We start from the raw sequence: 15,988 nt of genomic DNA on the forward strand, positions 1-15,988 counted from the left end.
GTGTGTGTGTGCTTGTGGGCGTGTGGTTGCGTGCTCGTCATTGTGTAGCTACCTGTTCATGCATAAGCCATTCACTCATTTACTGATATTTTATTTAGGCAAACAAAGCAGTGTGCATTAATTATTTGCCAGCGTGAATGACGTTTTTGTGCGGCGCTCATTGTTGCACGCCGGGTTTCGTTTCACTCCTTGCTCTCTGTGGCCCGGCGAGGCTGCCGTGGCGTGCTGGGCCTGCTTTTATGCATCACTCATTATCATGTAACTGTATGAGAAGGAGGCTCGTATTCTCAAGCACTTCTGCGCTTCTTCTCTACTATTTCAAAAGGCTTTAATTAAATTGACATGAGTTTTTAAGGTGTTTTTACGTTTCTAGAAGCAGAATGACGTGATTTTTATATTATTAACTGGAGAAAACTCTTGAAAACCTCGCTAGTCATCTCTGTGGCCTTAGAAAATAATCATGGGGAGAAAGCAGAGCGTTTCTGAATACGAACTAGACAGAGCAGAGAGAGAGAGAGAGAGAGAGAGAGAGAGAGAAAGAAAGCGCCCTCAGACATACAAATAGACCAAAAAGCCTCTCCTATACAGACAGACAGACAGGCAGACAGACAGATGGACCCAGTGCCTCCTCTTAAATCCAAGTACTGCACCTGTTAACACCAAAGTTTCCTACATCATGGCACAATACCTCTCCAAAATGCCTCCTTCATGAACACTGATGCATAGAGGTGAGGCGAGGCAGTGTGGCGGGCAGTGAGAGTCCCGTGGCAGGCAGGCAGGCAGGCGTATCGATACATCACCCTAACTCAAGTTGACACAGCGCTGCAGAAACACACACACTCACTGTCCCACTCACTCACTCTCTCTATCTTCGTTTGTCTCCCTGTGTGTCTCTCTTATGTCTCCGGTTTGCGATTTTTTTTGTGAGTATGCAAGTGTTTTATTTTGCTTTGTGTGTGTGTGTGTGTGTGTGTGTGTGTGTGTGTGTGTGTGTGTGAGTCTGTCTTGAATCTGTCTCTATCTGTATGATTAATTAGGTTAGTGGTTAGGTGCGTTTGTCTGTCTGTCTGTCTATATCTGCCTGTCTGTCTGTCTGTCTGTCCGTCCGTTTTTGTCTTTCTGTCTGTCTATCTCTCTGTCTCTGTGTCTGTATCTGTCTATCTGTCTCTTTATGTCTGTCTGCCTGTCTTTCTTTATTTTTTCTTTCTTTCTTTCTTTCTTTCTTTCTGTCTCTATCTATCTATCTATCTATCTATCTATCTATCTATCTATCTATCTATCTATCTCTCTCTCTCTCTCTCTCTCTCTCTCTCTCTCTCTCTCTCTCTCTCTCTCTCTCTCTCTCTCTCTCTCTCTCTCTCTCTCTCTCTCTCTCTCTCTCTCTCTCTCTCTCTCTCTCTCTCTCTCTCTCTCTCTCTCTCTACACTATGCATACGTCCATACAACGCTCGTGGAAGTAAGCCTACATAATGCAGACATAACTGTGAGTCACGCCACCCTCACCTCAAACCTCTCCCTCTCTACTCAGCAAGGAAGTGGCCGGACGCTACCTTCCCATTTCTATTGTTTTAGCCTACTTCTGATGCGAACTCTGGCTGTCGAGTCTGTTACGGAGCGTCTTAATGGAGGAATTAGATACTTATACACGCCAGTCGCTGCAGGAAAGGTAGAGGATGAAACTAATTGCCACTGAGTCTTGTGGTGAAGTGGAAGACGAGGCGGTGGAGTTCTATGCATCAAAAGGGACACAAGTTTTTTTTCTGCCAGGTGAAGTAAAGAGTAAAAGGAGGAAAGTCAAGTAAATAAGTGAAAAAGGGGTAAAAATAGATCTCACTTTGCGTTTGTCCACCATGGAATTTATTTGATCAAGTGTTGGGTTGTAGACTGAGTGAGTTACGGCGCCATTGAAATAAGGTCATGTGTCACTGTGGGGAAAGCGCTACCTCTCCTGCAGAAGATCGTTATCGCTGGCGCCCCGGTGTTACGGAGGGGAGCAGAATGGATTGTAATGGTGTTATCAGTGGTGTTGTGGTGTAGTGGCGCCTCAGTTTTGTGGGGGTAATGTGGAATTGTAGTGGTGTTATAAGTGGTGTTCCGTTTGTTGTGGTGTTGTGGTGCCTCAGTGATGTGAAAGGAAGCAGGTGGGATTCTGGTGGTGTTATTAGTGGTGTTGTGGTGTTGTGGCGCTTCGGTGTTATGTAAGGGAGCGGGTGGGGTTGTAGTGGTGTTATTAGTGGTGTTGTGGTGTAGTGGCGCTTCGGTGTTATGGAGGGAAGCAGATGGGGCTGTAGTGGTGTTATCATTGGTGTTGTGGTGTAGTGGCGCTTCGGTATTTATGGAGTGGGGGCAGGTGGAATTGTAGTGGTGTTATTAGTGGTGTTGTGGTGTAGTGGTGCTTCAGTGTTGTGGGTTAATGTGAAGTTGTGGTGGTGTTATCATTGGTGTTCTGTGTCTTGTGTTGTGGTGCTTCAGTGTTGTGTGGATTAATGTGGAGTTGTGGTGGTGTTATTGGAGGGCAGACATGAAGCAGGATGGGAAAGCGTGGTATGAGTTGTAATCGCTGTAATAAATGTAGTTAAACAAATAAAAAACTAAGTAAAAATGTTGCATCAATCAAAATAAAACAGAAAAATGCACCTGAAATAGAATTGTTTTGAAAAACGTTGCAATTTTTTCTTGATTAACGTGAAAGCTGAGGTAACTGACGGCCCGGGATGACTGAAACGACGCCGCCTGGCCACCCACCCTCCCCCACCCACACACACACACACACACACACACACACACACACACTCTCTCTCTCTCTCTCTCTCTCTCTCGTGTGTGTGTGTGTGTGTGTGTGTGTGTGTGTTATTTTTTTTCCTTTAGCACATATTATACTGGACATCAGCACAAAAACAGCGAAATTTACAAAAAAATATATAAAGTAGTTTTCTATTCTTAGTATAGAAGGGTAAAAAGTTTTCTTGAAAGGTATTACGATAACTAAGAATATTTAAGACTCAACGTAATCCATTTTTAAGAATATTTCCCTGTGGTACGGTCGGGCGGGCTGTGTAGCATTGCTTTCACGGATATTTGAAAATACTAGTAACTTAAGACCTGTGATCCAGTTTTTAGTATCTGGGTCGAACTAACACGTAAATATCAGGTGATACAGTGCTGTGTGCGGGATCATCCTTCCACTATTTCTTTTCCGATGCAGCGGATGGCTAGTGTTGAGGACGAGAGTCTGGTCGAGGAGAAAGAATGAATAACAAAAAATTGATTTCTAGCTAAAACTTCGTCACAAAATATTTCACACGGCTGAATAGAAGCCGAGCCGAGCTAACCCTGCTATCCCGTGTTGACAGAGCGTAGGAGACACAGCGGGGACGACTTGAACAAACATAACCTGCAGAAAATGATGAAGTCCTTGGGTGTGAGAGTGACGTGATAGGAAGAGTTAACAGTAACAACTTGTATGCCTACTTTCCCATCATTCCACCGACAGCCACTTGCGTACTGTTCTGTAGGTTTTTTCTTGGCGGTGGAGCATTTAAACAGCTGTTGAATGAAGAAGGAGCGTGTATTTTTAGAGCAGTGTGACATTCTTGTGAAGGTCGCCCTGCAGCGCCTCTTGGACGGTTCATCTTACATCAAGTTGTGGTCGAAGTGGTTTTGCCCCAGCCTTGTACACACCTGTTCCTTTTGGTGTGTGTGTGTCTGTGTGTGTGTGTGTGTGTGTGTGTGTGTGTGTGTGTGTGTGTGTGTGTGTGTGTGTGTCAATCATCTCTCTCTCTACTTGTGTTCAAACGTTCAGTGAGGCACATGTCGCTCCGGTAAACCGTTATCTATATCACCACAAGATCAAACCGGCTCTTGTCTAACATCATTATTTTCCTAGATATACGTTCATTTTTCCATCAGCAAGATCATCTCAGACTATCAGCGTGGTGACTCTAACATGAGAGAACACTTCGCGGCGCGGCTCATCAGCACAGCGGCCTGGCGGTATGGCAGTGGGCAGGGCACCGAACCTACCACTTCTAGTTGCTACGGTTTCACTTTACCTACCCACGTTTTTCACCACATTCCTTAATACCTGCTGGACGTCTTAGATTACTGCGAGGTCTGCAAGTTAACAAGTCTGACCACATTGTTGCTGTGTGAAATAAGTCTCATCATGGAAAAAAATCCCTGTTTCTTTGTTAATAGATTTTGTACATTTTATCAGCCATGTGTTGCCGTGTTGTTTGAGAGAGATAGTGTGATATAAACGAAGCAAGAGTACAGCAGTTTAGTGAAATATGGTACTTAAATATTAACCTCTTCAGTACTGGGACGTATTTCTACCATTTGGATATGATAAGACGATTTTATTGGCATTAGAAAGGGTTTATGGAGGTCAGAAGATTAATGCACAGAATCATCACTATTTTGATCATCACATAAGTTTCTGAAGCTGTATAAAATTGCCAATTGGTAAGCAGAAAGAATATGAAAACACGTCATGGTATTGAAGGGATTAAAAAAGACGAGGCGCTATAATCCGGCACTCTACATTTTCTATCATGGTTTATTTATTTTCTGTTTTCTTTTATTCCTAGTGTATGAAAGAAAACGCGGAATATTTGTGGAGGGCAAGTTAAGGAAGCACTAAATATATCTCTCTATTATTCATGAACTTGAGGCAATAAAATAAAAGTCACTCGGTATTTTTGAGGCGCAGGATTCAGTGATAATTTTTGCATGGAAAGGATAATTCCCCAACTTCGTTCCTACCCAACTCACGTTAATTAGATATGAACCTGGTGTCTCCTCTATTGCCTGATGCGTGAGTCACATGCGGAATTAGTAAGTGTCATAGTGCATTAAGGAAGCGAATGTGGTGGTGGTGGTGGTGGTGGTGGTGGTGGTGGTGATGATGATGATGCTCACCCGTCTCATGCTGAATTAGTAAGCTGTATCAGAATTAAGAAGCGGAAGTGATGGTGGTGGTCGTGATGATGGTGATGATGATGATGATGCTGAAAGTGATGCTGCCCACTCCTCACTCCTTCCCCTCACCAAACCTGCTCAAGAACAAGAATTACATTTGGAAATTAAACACAGGTGTCATTCACTTTTGGCATCTTTGAGCAATGGACGTTAATGTCAAGCGTGTATCAGATCCACAATATTAATTACTCATTCCGAGGTTGCATTTCTGGTCCACGTGATAATGGAAGGTACTGTCAATATCTCGCCACTTTTATGGTAAGAGATAATTGGCTGAAAATATGAACCACCACACCGGGACCATTATTGGACTGAAACTAACTTGCATCGTGTTCCGTGCACCGGGGGAAGGCGACACAAGAGTTACGACAGCCACTAGTATTGAATTGATGGAACAGGTTAGTGCTTCTTTGTAGCTATACAGAAAAGTTTGGTGTTTATGATGCTTTAGAGGAGTATTGGTGTCAATGAACACAACACAGTTTGTAGCCAGAAGGGGATAGATACAGTATTGTTGTTGAAAACCTTTTCCTCGTCACAATACTTTACTCTGTCTTTTTTTTTTTATTTATACCATGTGGGCTTTTCACGGGAATTTATGGCCTATAGGAAGTACTTTATGGGGTACCTCCTATCTTAAAGCCCACCCGCTAGGAAACCGTTGCCCCGAGTGAGAAAGCCCAACCTACACTCGGACCGTAGACAGGATTCGAACCCGTGCGCTTGGAGACCCCGCGGACCCCAAAGCACGCATGGTTCCACTGTACCACGGCGGCCTATCCCTTGGTCCTGATTCTGAATGAAGTATCTCTCATCACCAGTGCTAAAGACTGTCGGGCTGACTGCCACATGAACTGGTGTGTTTACAATTAAGAAGCACTGTGGGTAGGCTATGATGTGACTTGTAAATCATTCTCTACTACATGATATTTAATTTTCAAAGTAGTGAAAAGAATTCGTGGTGACAGCAGTACATTTGAGTTAAATGATTTAATGAAATAATCTAATTAATTAGTTAATCAATTAAATGCATTTGATTAGAGCAAATAGCTGTTGGTCAGTCTTGATAGGAAATATGATATTTCCTTATTGACATTTGCCGCCAAGCTGACAGTGAACGTCACAGTGTTAGTAGCTCCAGGATGTGCTGCGCGTGGCTTCCGTGGGCGAGCGTCGCCTGTCTGTAGGCACGTGTTTGTGGGCGTTATGCCAGTGTGCTGCAGGTGGTGGTGGGAAGGCGGTGTCCTGGCTGTCGGGACATTTATCTTCATCAGATTATCGAAGAATTAAATGTTGATTCATCATTATATTTAAGACAAAGGAAATTCAACGAGAACAACTACCACGCAGGTCATGCAGGATGGAAAGCACTTCGTTGCAAAGAGTGAGGTGTCGCTGTGGCGCAGACACCATTTTCCTTCCTGTCTTACATCTGTCTTCCTGGAAAATTAACACTGCATATTAAACGAAAAAAGAACCCCCCCCCTCTTTCTCTCTCTCTCTCTCTCTCTCTCTCTCTCTCTCTCTCTCTCTCTCTCTCTCAGCTGGATGGACTCATGGAAATTAGTTGTTAGCTCTGTCCTCGGAGAAAACAAGCTAAAAAGAACAGATGGACATGGATACGTGTGTGTGTGTGTGTGTGTGTGTGTGTGTGTGTGTGTGTGTGTGTGTGTGTGTGTGTGTGTGTGTGTGTTCTCTGTCGTTTAAAGCAAGCAGATGTGTAAGTGCATTTTTAATTATACAAAGCACTGGATCGATGTAAGTAAGTTTTTGAGAGGTGCAGCGAGGAGAGTTTAAGGAGACTCTCGATCTGCTCGGCTGTCGTGGCTCTGTGACTACTTTCTCGCCGCTTTATTTGCGAAAGCTGTAATTGTCCCTAGAAATGTTGATAAGTAAAGACCCAATCTCTCTCTCTCTCTCTCTCTCTCTCTCTCTCTCTCTCTCTCTCTCTCTCTCTCTCTCTCTCTCTCTCTCTCTCTCTCACGAAACCAAAATCAATGCCAGTGTGTTGTGAAAACTGGATGATAAAGGATCCCAAGTCTGGCTGCCATGACGTGTGTGGCATCGTCCTACCGTGAAGTGACTCCCTCTTCATTTCTTTCCTTTATTTCCATTTTCTATTTACGTTTAATGGCTGCTGTACATTATTTCAACTTTATCGTGTGCGTTAATGGTTGCTCCTATTACCAGATAAAAAGAATGCTTTATTTCGACGGCAGGGAGTTCAAACACCATGCTCGCCCCGATATGTTGAATTTTTATTGGAGATCCAGTGATTTTCCTTTGTCTCTTCTGTTCCAACGTTGCCCTTTACCTTTAACTTTGACCCTTATGGCAAACCTCACTGAATATGAAATAAAAATAATCTTTCTGGTAACTTAAAGAATTATTTTGACTTTTGATGCCCTTTCGTTCCTGTGTTACTAACTGTTTGCATGTGTGTGTGTGTGTGTGTGTGTGTGTGTGTGTGTGTGTGTGTGTGTGTGTGTGTGTGTGTGTGTGTGTGTGTGTGTGTGTAGCAGTTGATGATTTCCCAACATTATATTTAAAGCTCATGGTGGAGGGCCCTCACAGACACCTGAGCCTGACAACAGGTAGCTGATGGCAGTGCCTTAAGGGTCCCATACATGTTCAGACGGCCTGTCCAACCGCCTGCACAAACTAGAGCTTTTCATATACTAGACGTTGAGGCGACCTGTGCAGACCGGATAGAGTGCCTCACCAGCCTGTAACTTCGTCCAGGCAGCGTCCAGTTCAGGTTGTTTGAGCGTGTATAGATACATGAGGCGGCCTTGATACCACATTAGTTCAGCACTGGCTGGAACTGCGCTATTGCATTGACGCAGGCCTGAACAGTGTGGAGGTGATGCAGACTGGCCTATCCACCCAGCTGTTGAACGTGTGTGGCTCTTTGCATTCTCTACCAGCCTCTTATATCCTATGTGAGTTCATACGAATTTGTGTATGTGCGTTTTTTTTTTTTTTCTTACTCTAACTTGCTCCTGCGCTTTCCTTTTCTTCCTCCGTTGACTGACTGCTGCTAACTGTTTCTGTGTTCGTATGTCATCATTTTCAACCAAGTGAAATTACATAACTAAGAAGCATGTGAGTGATGAAGATCTCTCTCTCTCTCTCTCTCTCTCTCTCTCTCTCTCTCTCTCTCTCTCTCTCTCTCTCTCTCTCTCTCTCTCTCTCTCTCTCTGTGTGTGTGTGTGTGTGTGTGTGTGTGTGTGTGTGTGTGTGTGAGAGAGAGAGAGAGAGAGAGAGAGAGAGAGAGAGGTCAAATATCAACTCCCTCCTTCTTCACTGAAAGCAAGTTCATGGATCTGTAACCGTGACACTCATTCAGAATACACACGATGCTTTTACCATTGTTCTCAGACTAACCAGATTTATCCGTTAATAAAGACAGGCGGTAATACGAGGCGCAACACGTCAACTCTAACAAGAAATCAGGTTACTTGTAATTAGATTGCTTTGTCAGTAGTTTTTAATTGGATGACAAATTGCATCAGATTACGAATATAACCGCATTATTTCATGGGAGAGATTATTATTTTTTTTATTATAGCAAAAACATATTCATCTTTATGCTATACAAAACGTTTTACATTAACCCCTTCAGTACTGGGACACATTTTTCCTTGAGTTTTTGTACCATTAGACTATTTTATTGACGTTAGCAAGGTTCTATAGAGGGTAGATGATTAAGGGCCACAGTCTTCACTATTTTAATCCCCGACATAAGTCTCTGAAGCTGTGTAAAATCACCAAATAGTAAGCAAAATGAATATGGAAACGCATCATGGTACTGGAATCTCATACATCATCTTTATATGAAGTGACGAAGGTTTGATGTGTTGATGAGGACAGTAACGCTTCACAGACCTACCCTCTTCTTGTGCAGAATGTAAAGTACACTTCTGAAAGCTCTTCTTGCTAGGCATAAGGTGAATCTGCATCTCCTGATCACTGACACGTGTTTTTATGTGGATTATATGCCTCCTCCGTTCCTGACTTTATCTCGTAACAGTGTAAGGAAACTGCTTACCTTCTTCTTATATTTGGTCTCGTAAAGAGTTCAACCATTTTGAGTTTGTCTGCCAGATCCAGCAATGCGTCATCACTCTTGCTCTCTCTCTCTCCCTCGTCGCATATTGATCATTACTAAAGGGAAACATGAGAGTGCCCAGCATTGCTCAACCACGGAAAAAAGAACTCATGTCCATGTCAAATATAAAAACTAAATGTTAAAAATCAACATTATAGTTCTTTGTCAAACTGCAAAAGAGCATACTGTCTGTACTTATTAACACTGATTCAATACCAGGAATGTGTTGACGAGAAAATCTGCCATGTAACAAGCTGGCGTTTTACTTAATATTATTGACAATATAATGACAACACACACACACACACACACACACACACACACACACACACACACACACACACACACACACACACACACACACACACCGCGTAGTGTAGTGGTTAGCACGCTCGACTCACAATCGAGAGGCCCGAGTTCGAATCCCGGCGCGGCGAAGCAAATGGGCTAGCCTCTTAATGTGTGGCCCCTGTTCACCTAGCAGTAAATAGGTACGGGATGTAACTCGAGGGGTTGTGGCCTCGCTTTCCCTGTTGTGTGTTGATGTGGTCTCAGTCCTACCCGAAGATCGGTCTATGAGCTCCGAGCTCGCTCCGTAATGGGAAAGATTGGCTGGGTGACCAGCAGGAGACCGAGGTGAATTACACACACACACACACACACACACACACACACACACACACACACACACACTCGTCAGAGACACACACACACACACACACACACACACACACACACACACACACACACACACACACACACACACACACACACACACACACACATAGAGTAAACCACCTCGACCACTTGAGGCGTTCCGTTCCCTGTCATCACGCCACCGCCCCCAGCACGCCGCGGCTTGAACTGTACAATCAACACCCTCCAATCTGCCTCCTTACTTGCACCCAGCACGGCACACCATCACGCTACAATACAATAACGTTGTCACCGCTGCTCTACGTCTCTCGGTGTCCCGCTGCTATGTACACTTATACTCTGGTGCGCTTTTATGAACTGAATTCTTTAAGTGTTTGTGTTACGACTAAACTTGAATTACTATAAGTTCAAGAGGTATTGTTTTATTTTGTTTCTTTTCTCTCTGTTTTGAGTATTTGAATCCACGCTTACTGATAATAATTTTTGGGGTTGTTTGCGTCTTAAACAATAACTTTACTATTGTCGTTGCATGCTTGTGAAGTAAATTTCTTTTATTTCAATTCATGTGATTAGTTTTGAAAAATTTAGATTGTGACTTGTCCCTGTTGTAACCCTTCCTTTTTGCTCGTTCATGTTCGTATAGATTCAAATACTTGATTATATATATATATATATATATATATATATATATATATATATATATATATATATATATATATATATATATATATATATGAAACTGACGAGAGACACTTGAGTGATGGGAGCAAGACAGCCTATGGAAATGCAGAAATTCCCAGAAGTTCGCATGCAGCTCAGTAGTGGCGGTCGCGGTGGCGGTGACGGCGGCGTGGTGCGGTGCGGTGCGGTGCTGGCAATCGTGTAGGTACTCTAAGGTTCCCATGGGAACATTTCATTTTCCTGCTTATGATATGTCCTTTTCCCTTTAAGATCCTTCATCGATCAGTCCCTTTCATCATTCACGCCGCTCAGTAACTAAAAAGGCAGAAGGCGATGGCCATAGGTGAGTTGGGGACACCTGGCCAGACATATTTGTATAACGGTGTGAAGTGAAACTACTGATCAAGATCAGAACGACCCACAGACATCTGATGGTGTAGTGACTCACTGGTCCACTTAACTGTGACGCACGGGCTGGCTACGTGCCGCGGGCCCAGACCTGTGTGAGTGATACTTGCGGTGCTTGGAGGAAAGCTGAACCCCCGCCTCTCTGATGCCGGGAGGGACGCCTCTCTCTCTCTCTCTCTCTCTCTCTCTCTCTCTCTCTCTCTCTCTCTCTCTCTCTCTCTCTCTCTCTCTCTCTCTCTCTCTCTCTGCTCGGGACGTGAAGTGCATGTCTTCATGAGGAGATAGCGTTCTGCCTGAGGTGAAATGACTGCCTCGTTCTGACTGAAATGAAACGTAGCTTCCGCTTCTTGCATAAGTTGCTTATATATAATTTATTAATTTTTCTTTTACAATTTTCAATTTCCATTTATTTTTTTTTTTTTTTTTTTGTGGTGGCGTGCGATATGATTTCCTTTCTGCGTTGTCATACACCAGATATTGAATCAACTTCCTGACGTTAACAATTACTGAATGGCTGGAGAAGCAGACTTTCCACGGACGCACAAACACACAAAGATTGTCACTGAGCCGTTATAGTCTGTGGGGGAAGAACAAATAGCGGGAAAGAAGAGAAGGCAGAGTTACAACTGGCTTTGGTGTTAAGCTGGGAGTCGAAAATTGTTAACACGAAGCACCTGACCTCTGACTGGCTGCTGTTGTGTGAGATACTTGTGTTGCCACGAAGAATTTGCTTATCATGATGGAGCCATAGAGATAATGATGGTGATGGTGATGGTGATGGTAGTGATGGTGATGGTAGTGATGGTGGTGGTGATGGCGGCGTGGTTGTGACATTGGTTTATCGATTATCAAGATTAGATAATCCTGTAATTCAGTGGAAATGGTGTGGCCTTTCTCATTAATATTATCGGACCGAAGAGGAAATCCATCTGTGTTTGCGCAGAGAGAGAGAGAGAGAGAGAGAGAGAGAGAGAGAGAGAGAGAGAGAGAGAGAGATGGATTGGAGAGAGTTTCCATGTGTGTGTGTGTGTGTGTGTGTGTGTGTGTGTGTGTGCGTGTGCGTGTACGTGCGCTGTTTTGTGTGGTCTATAAACACTACCCCCTATTTAGTAATTGGGCATCAGTAATTGGCTTATCTCAACATTCTTCACAATGGTTTTCAATATTTATAATGTAACTGATGATCAAACTGATGCAATATTGCCATGTGTGTGTGTGTGTGTGTGTGTGTGTGTGTGTGTGTGTGTGTGTGTGTGTGTGTGTGTGTGTGTGTGTGTGTGTGTGTTTCGTTTCCGTTTATGCAGCCTATATCATTATGCCGATAATTTAAGTAAGTGTGTATGTAATTCTATGTATGTATGAATATGTGCCTTTTCAGTGTAGTAATTCAGTGTTTCTCTTCTTTACAGTGTTCCCTCGTATGCAACTTGCAATAAGGCGGCCACAACGACTGCAATAACCTTGTACCACGCCGTTCCCTGCCCTCCCCTCACATCCGTGGCTGCCCACACCATACACTACGTTACCGTTAGTACGTGTTTGTTGTATGGTTAACGTCAGTTCAATTACTCGCCTCGTCAACGTTACGTAATGATAAATGAATGTTGTCGCAAACTTATACCGTTGGTGAATTTCTTACGCGTTGTTTTGTTGTGAAGTACATATAAACTGTAGTGACTTTTAATGTTATGATTGACACTGCAATCTGAAACGGACTTTTAACTGTGTACATCGAAAAATCTGTGTCGTGGGCTATTCTTGTCTAGTTGGAAGTTTCAGATCACGACCTTGTTCAGAAGTTGTAAGGGGTGAGAAGCTCCTACTGACTAGCCTATAGTTTTTCCTTGTTAAGTCTTCATTAAGGTCATTATATAGAAACATTCTTGGAACAAAGTATTACCTTGCTAAGTAAACAATCTCGTGCTGTGTTTACAAATAATACTATCAAGAAATTGTTGTATACACGTAAACCATTGCAACAAAATCCAGAAAGGGTACCAACTCACAGCCACGGTATCCTGAAAAGAACAACAAACCACAACCTTCTCCCGCGCGAGTGTGATCATTCTGCTGGAGGGCGACTAAGCAGCGTCTCTCGGAAACAAGACTCCCCTAACAAACAAAAGTCAAAGTCAACTAACTGTCATAAACACAAGTTCCCGTCTTGCTCATCTCCTTCCTCTTCGTGCTCTCGTTCTTGCTCCGCCGGTTTCCGTTTCCATCTCCTTGACTTGTCCTCAAGGCTCCCGACGACAAGATGGAAGACTCAAGCCGAGCCAGCACTCCCTCCTCCTCCAACGCCAACACCACAGCCTCCAATACACGGCCCACCACGCCCAGGGAGGAGAGACACCAGGTATGTCACTCAACGCCTTGCCTTCCCTCTCTGTGTGTCACCCTGGTGGCCTCACACTTAAACATTTCCATTATTGTTCTCTTGTTTATCTTTAGTGTCTCGTTTCCAGGTGTCTAAGACTGACTTCCTTTCGAGAATATTGTTGTGGATCTATAATTGATCAGTTATGCATTAATTTCTAACTTTTATTTACAATTTCTCTTAAGCTCATGATTCTAAGCATATATTGGCTTTCCTTCTCTGCGCACTGTAGAGAACATCAAGTGAGCCACATGTGGAATAAGGCTCCTAGTTTTATTATTACCTTTTGTCCTTTTGTCATCGATATGTGTTGGTGTGCTCCTCAAGACTGACGTACAGGACGAATAAGGTAGGGAAGGTGAAAACTGACATGAACCTCCCAATAAATCAACATCTTGCCGAGACAAAGACTGCATGAGCTGCTCGAATGATGCTTATTTTCTAAAGAGAAGCACTATTCTTTGACTGAGAACTACGCACATATTAATGTTCTCTTCTAATCTCATAATCTTTGCACAGTGAAAATAAGTTTATGTATCTAATGGTTGAAAAGAGAAGCGGTGTCTCATTACTATCACTATGCACATAAAGGAGACTCTGTGTGTGTGTGTGTGTGTGTGTGTGTGTGTGTGTGTGTGTGTGTGTGTGTGTGTGTGTGTGTGTGTGTGTGTGTGTGTGTGTGTGTGTAATGGTTAATTGCAGTTTGAGTTTAAGTTCAGTTAAGTAGAGTACCATGTTGATGTTTTCACTCTAAGTACAACAGCAAGGAGTGTCGTATATGTTGTCACTTACTCTTGTTCTGCCTGTGAAGTCCTGTGGGAAGCTTGGAGGCGCCACCTGTCCCTGGAGGCCTCACCCACACACCTGGGATTCACTGTCACACCAACGCTCTCTGCTAACTCACCTAGATATAATTTTTAATATGCTAATCGCTTTGTCCTTTAAAGTCATTGTTTTGTAAAATGAAACTTTTCTCTTCTATAATAAACCAGTTAGTTAATGTGCATTATAATCTGCAGCATGCTAAACTTTAGACCGCACTCCATCACCTGAATTGCTTTGTGCCTGAAGGCTTTGTGGTGGTGGGCGTGGTCACCCTGGCGAAGTCCACACTGATGGCCGGGAGTGATGAGATCCACCTGCTATATTTATCTTTATATTCAATATTTTCTAAAGGCCTAGTGTCGTGCCTCAGGGCCAGCCATTCACCGACCACACGCTGGCCTTTCTTATTAACTGACCGTCCACTGGCCAGCCCTTCATTGGACGTGGTATTGAGGCACTACCACCAGTGTGTGTGTGTGTGTGTGTGTGTGTGTGTGTGTGTGTGTGTGTGTGTGTGTGTGTGTGTGTGTGTGTGTGTGTGTGCAAATGTTGTGTACAAAGCATTGTTTTCTTTTGTTAATGAATACTGATTAAGACCGAGGTAATTAGTAAACTGATTGAGGTTAAAACGAGCTTAATTCCAGTAAATGATGGACACAATAGCTATCAGTAAATAATGCTAAATAATATCTAGTAAATAATGTAAGTACTGTTGGGCAATTAATGGTATAGTCCCGTCATGACGTAAGATGTCCGTGGCATGCTATAATGTTTAGTCTGCCCTCAAACCACCACTAACACAAGCCACCGTTTTCTTTTTCAAGCCCAAGAGGCTGAACATTCCGGGGGGCAAGCCACTGCCTTGTGCAAGCTTGGTCGTTGTCAACCCGAAAGGAAAGGTGAGGTTGATGGACGATTCTTTCTGATAGTAGAGGTAGACGAGGCGCCTAGAGACGAGGTAGTGGCTAGAGACAACCCTGCAGACTGTTGTGGCCGCCCCGAACACACCCGTTTTCTGTAGTGCCGTCAGGAGTCAATGAGAGCCGTGCTAGCCCCGCCCTCACTCCCTCCTCCCGCTCTTTCTCTCTCTTTCTCTCCCTCTCCCTAGCCTCTCCTCTTCGCATCCACATAAATTCTCTCTCTCTCTCTCTCTCTCTCTCTCTCTCTCTCTCTCTCTCTCTCTCTCTCTCTCTCTCTCTCTCTCTCTCTCTCACCAGAGGCCTTGACCCCGTGTCCTGTTGCCCCCCGCCCTCCCCTTACCAGTCCCCAGTATTCAAACTCCCCACTCGTCCATATACGTAAACCTTTTTCCTGTCATTTGAACCGTAGCATCCGCGTTTCCTCCTCCTCCTCCTCCTCCTCCTCTTCTTCCTCTTCCTCCTCTTCCTCCTCCAATCCTTTAATCTCGGCCCGATCTTCCCGCCAACTTTCACCCTTTCCCCGCCCAAGAGCACTCGATCCGCCCCTCCTCTGTACCACGTGACCCCTGCACCAGTATATTAAAAAAAAAAAAAATTCCACTCTCCCTCACGTTCCCCCTGAAGAGACACTCACCTTTTGTACCTAGCCGCAGTTTAGCTCGTGTAGTGCATCTTACCGTAGTGTGTATTGATGGAGGTCCGATCAGTTTGTCTCTTAAGCCACACCTTGGTTGTCGGGTCCTGCATCCAGCATGGAATGTAAATAAAATTTAAATTCTCTTAGTGATAAGCTTGCCTATAAAAGGAACAGCATTGGTATTGACCCTTTGTTAGATTGGTTCCCTATTGAGATGGTCTATACGTAGCGGTGGCGGCAGCAGCTACTTATCTACACAGCCGCCGCCGCCGCATCAGCCAAGACAAGTGTTGAATGGTAGTGAGACAAGTGAGTATCGACCGCCTGCTTCGCGACCATGTATAGATTCGTCAAGTTCTTTTCAGATTTTTTTTTTGTATATAGTCTGGTGA

General features: G+C 43.9%; 1 protein-coding gene across 2 annotated transcripts in view; it reads left to right on the forward strand.

Annotated features, from left to right (window-relative positions):
• LOC123504483 (gamma-2-syntrophin-like) overlaps positions 1 to 15,988 on the forward strand; it is a 378,342-nt gene that overhangs the window by 110,089 nt on the left and 252,265 nt on the right. The window contains exons 2-3 of one of the 2 annotated variants that reach the window (XM_045255017.1): positions 12,247 to 13,193; positions 14,864 to 14,938. In XM_045255017.1, coding sequence (XP_045110952.1) covers positions 13,095 to 13,193; positions 14,864 to 14,938 — 174 coding nt within the window. In that variant the 5' untranslated portion in view covers positions 12,247 to 13,094. The remainder of the gene's footprint in view (positions 1 to 12,246; positions 13,194 to 14,863; positions 14,939 to 15,988) is intronic. The other variant, XM_045255019.1, reaches the window with a different exon arrangement.

This window comes from Portunus trituberculatus, chromosome 16 (genome assembly GCF_017591435.1).
Source record: "Portunus trituberculatus isolate SZX2019 chromosome 16, ASM1759143v1, whole genome shotgun sequence".
In the NCBI taxonomy this organism is placed as follows: domain Eukaryota; kingdom Metazoa; phylum Arthropoda; class Malacostraca; order Decapoda; family Portunidae; genus Portunus; species Portunus trituberculatus.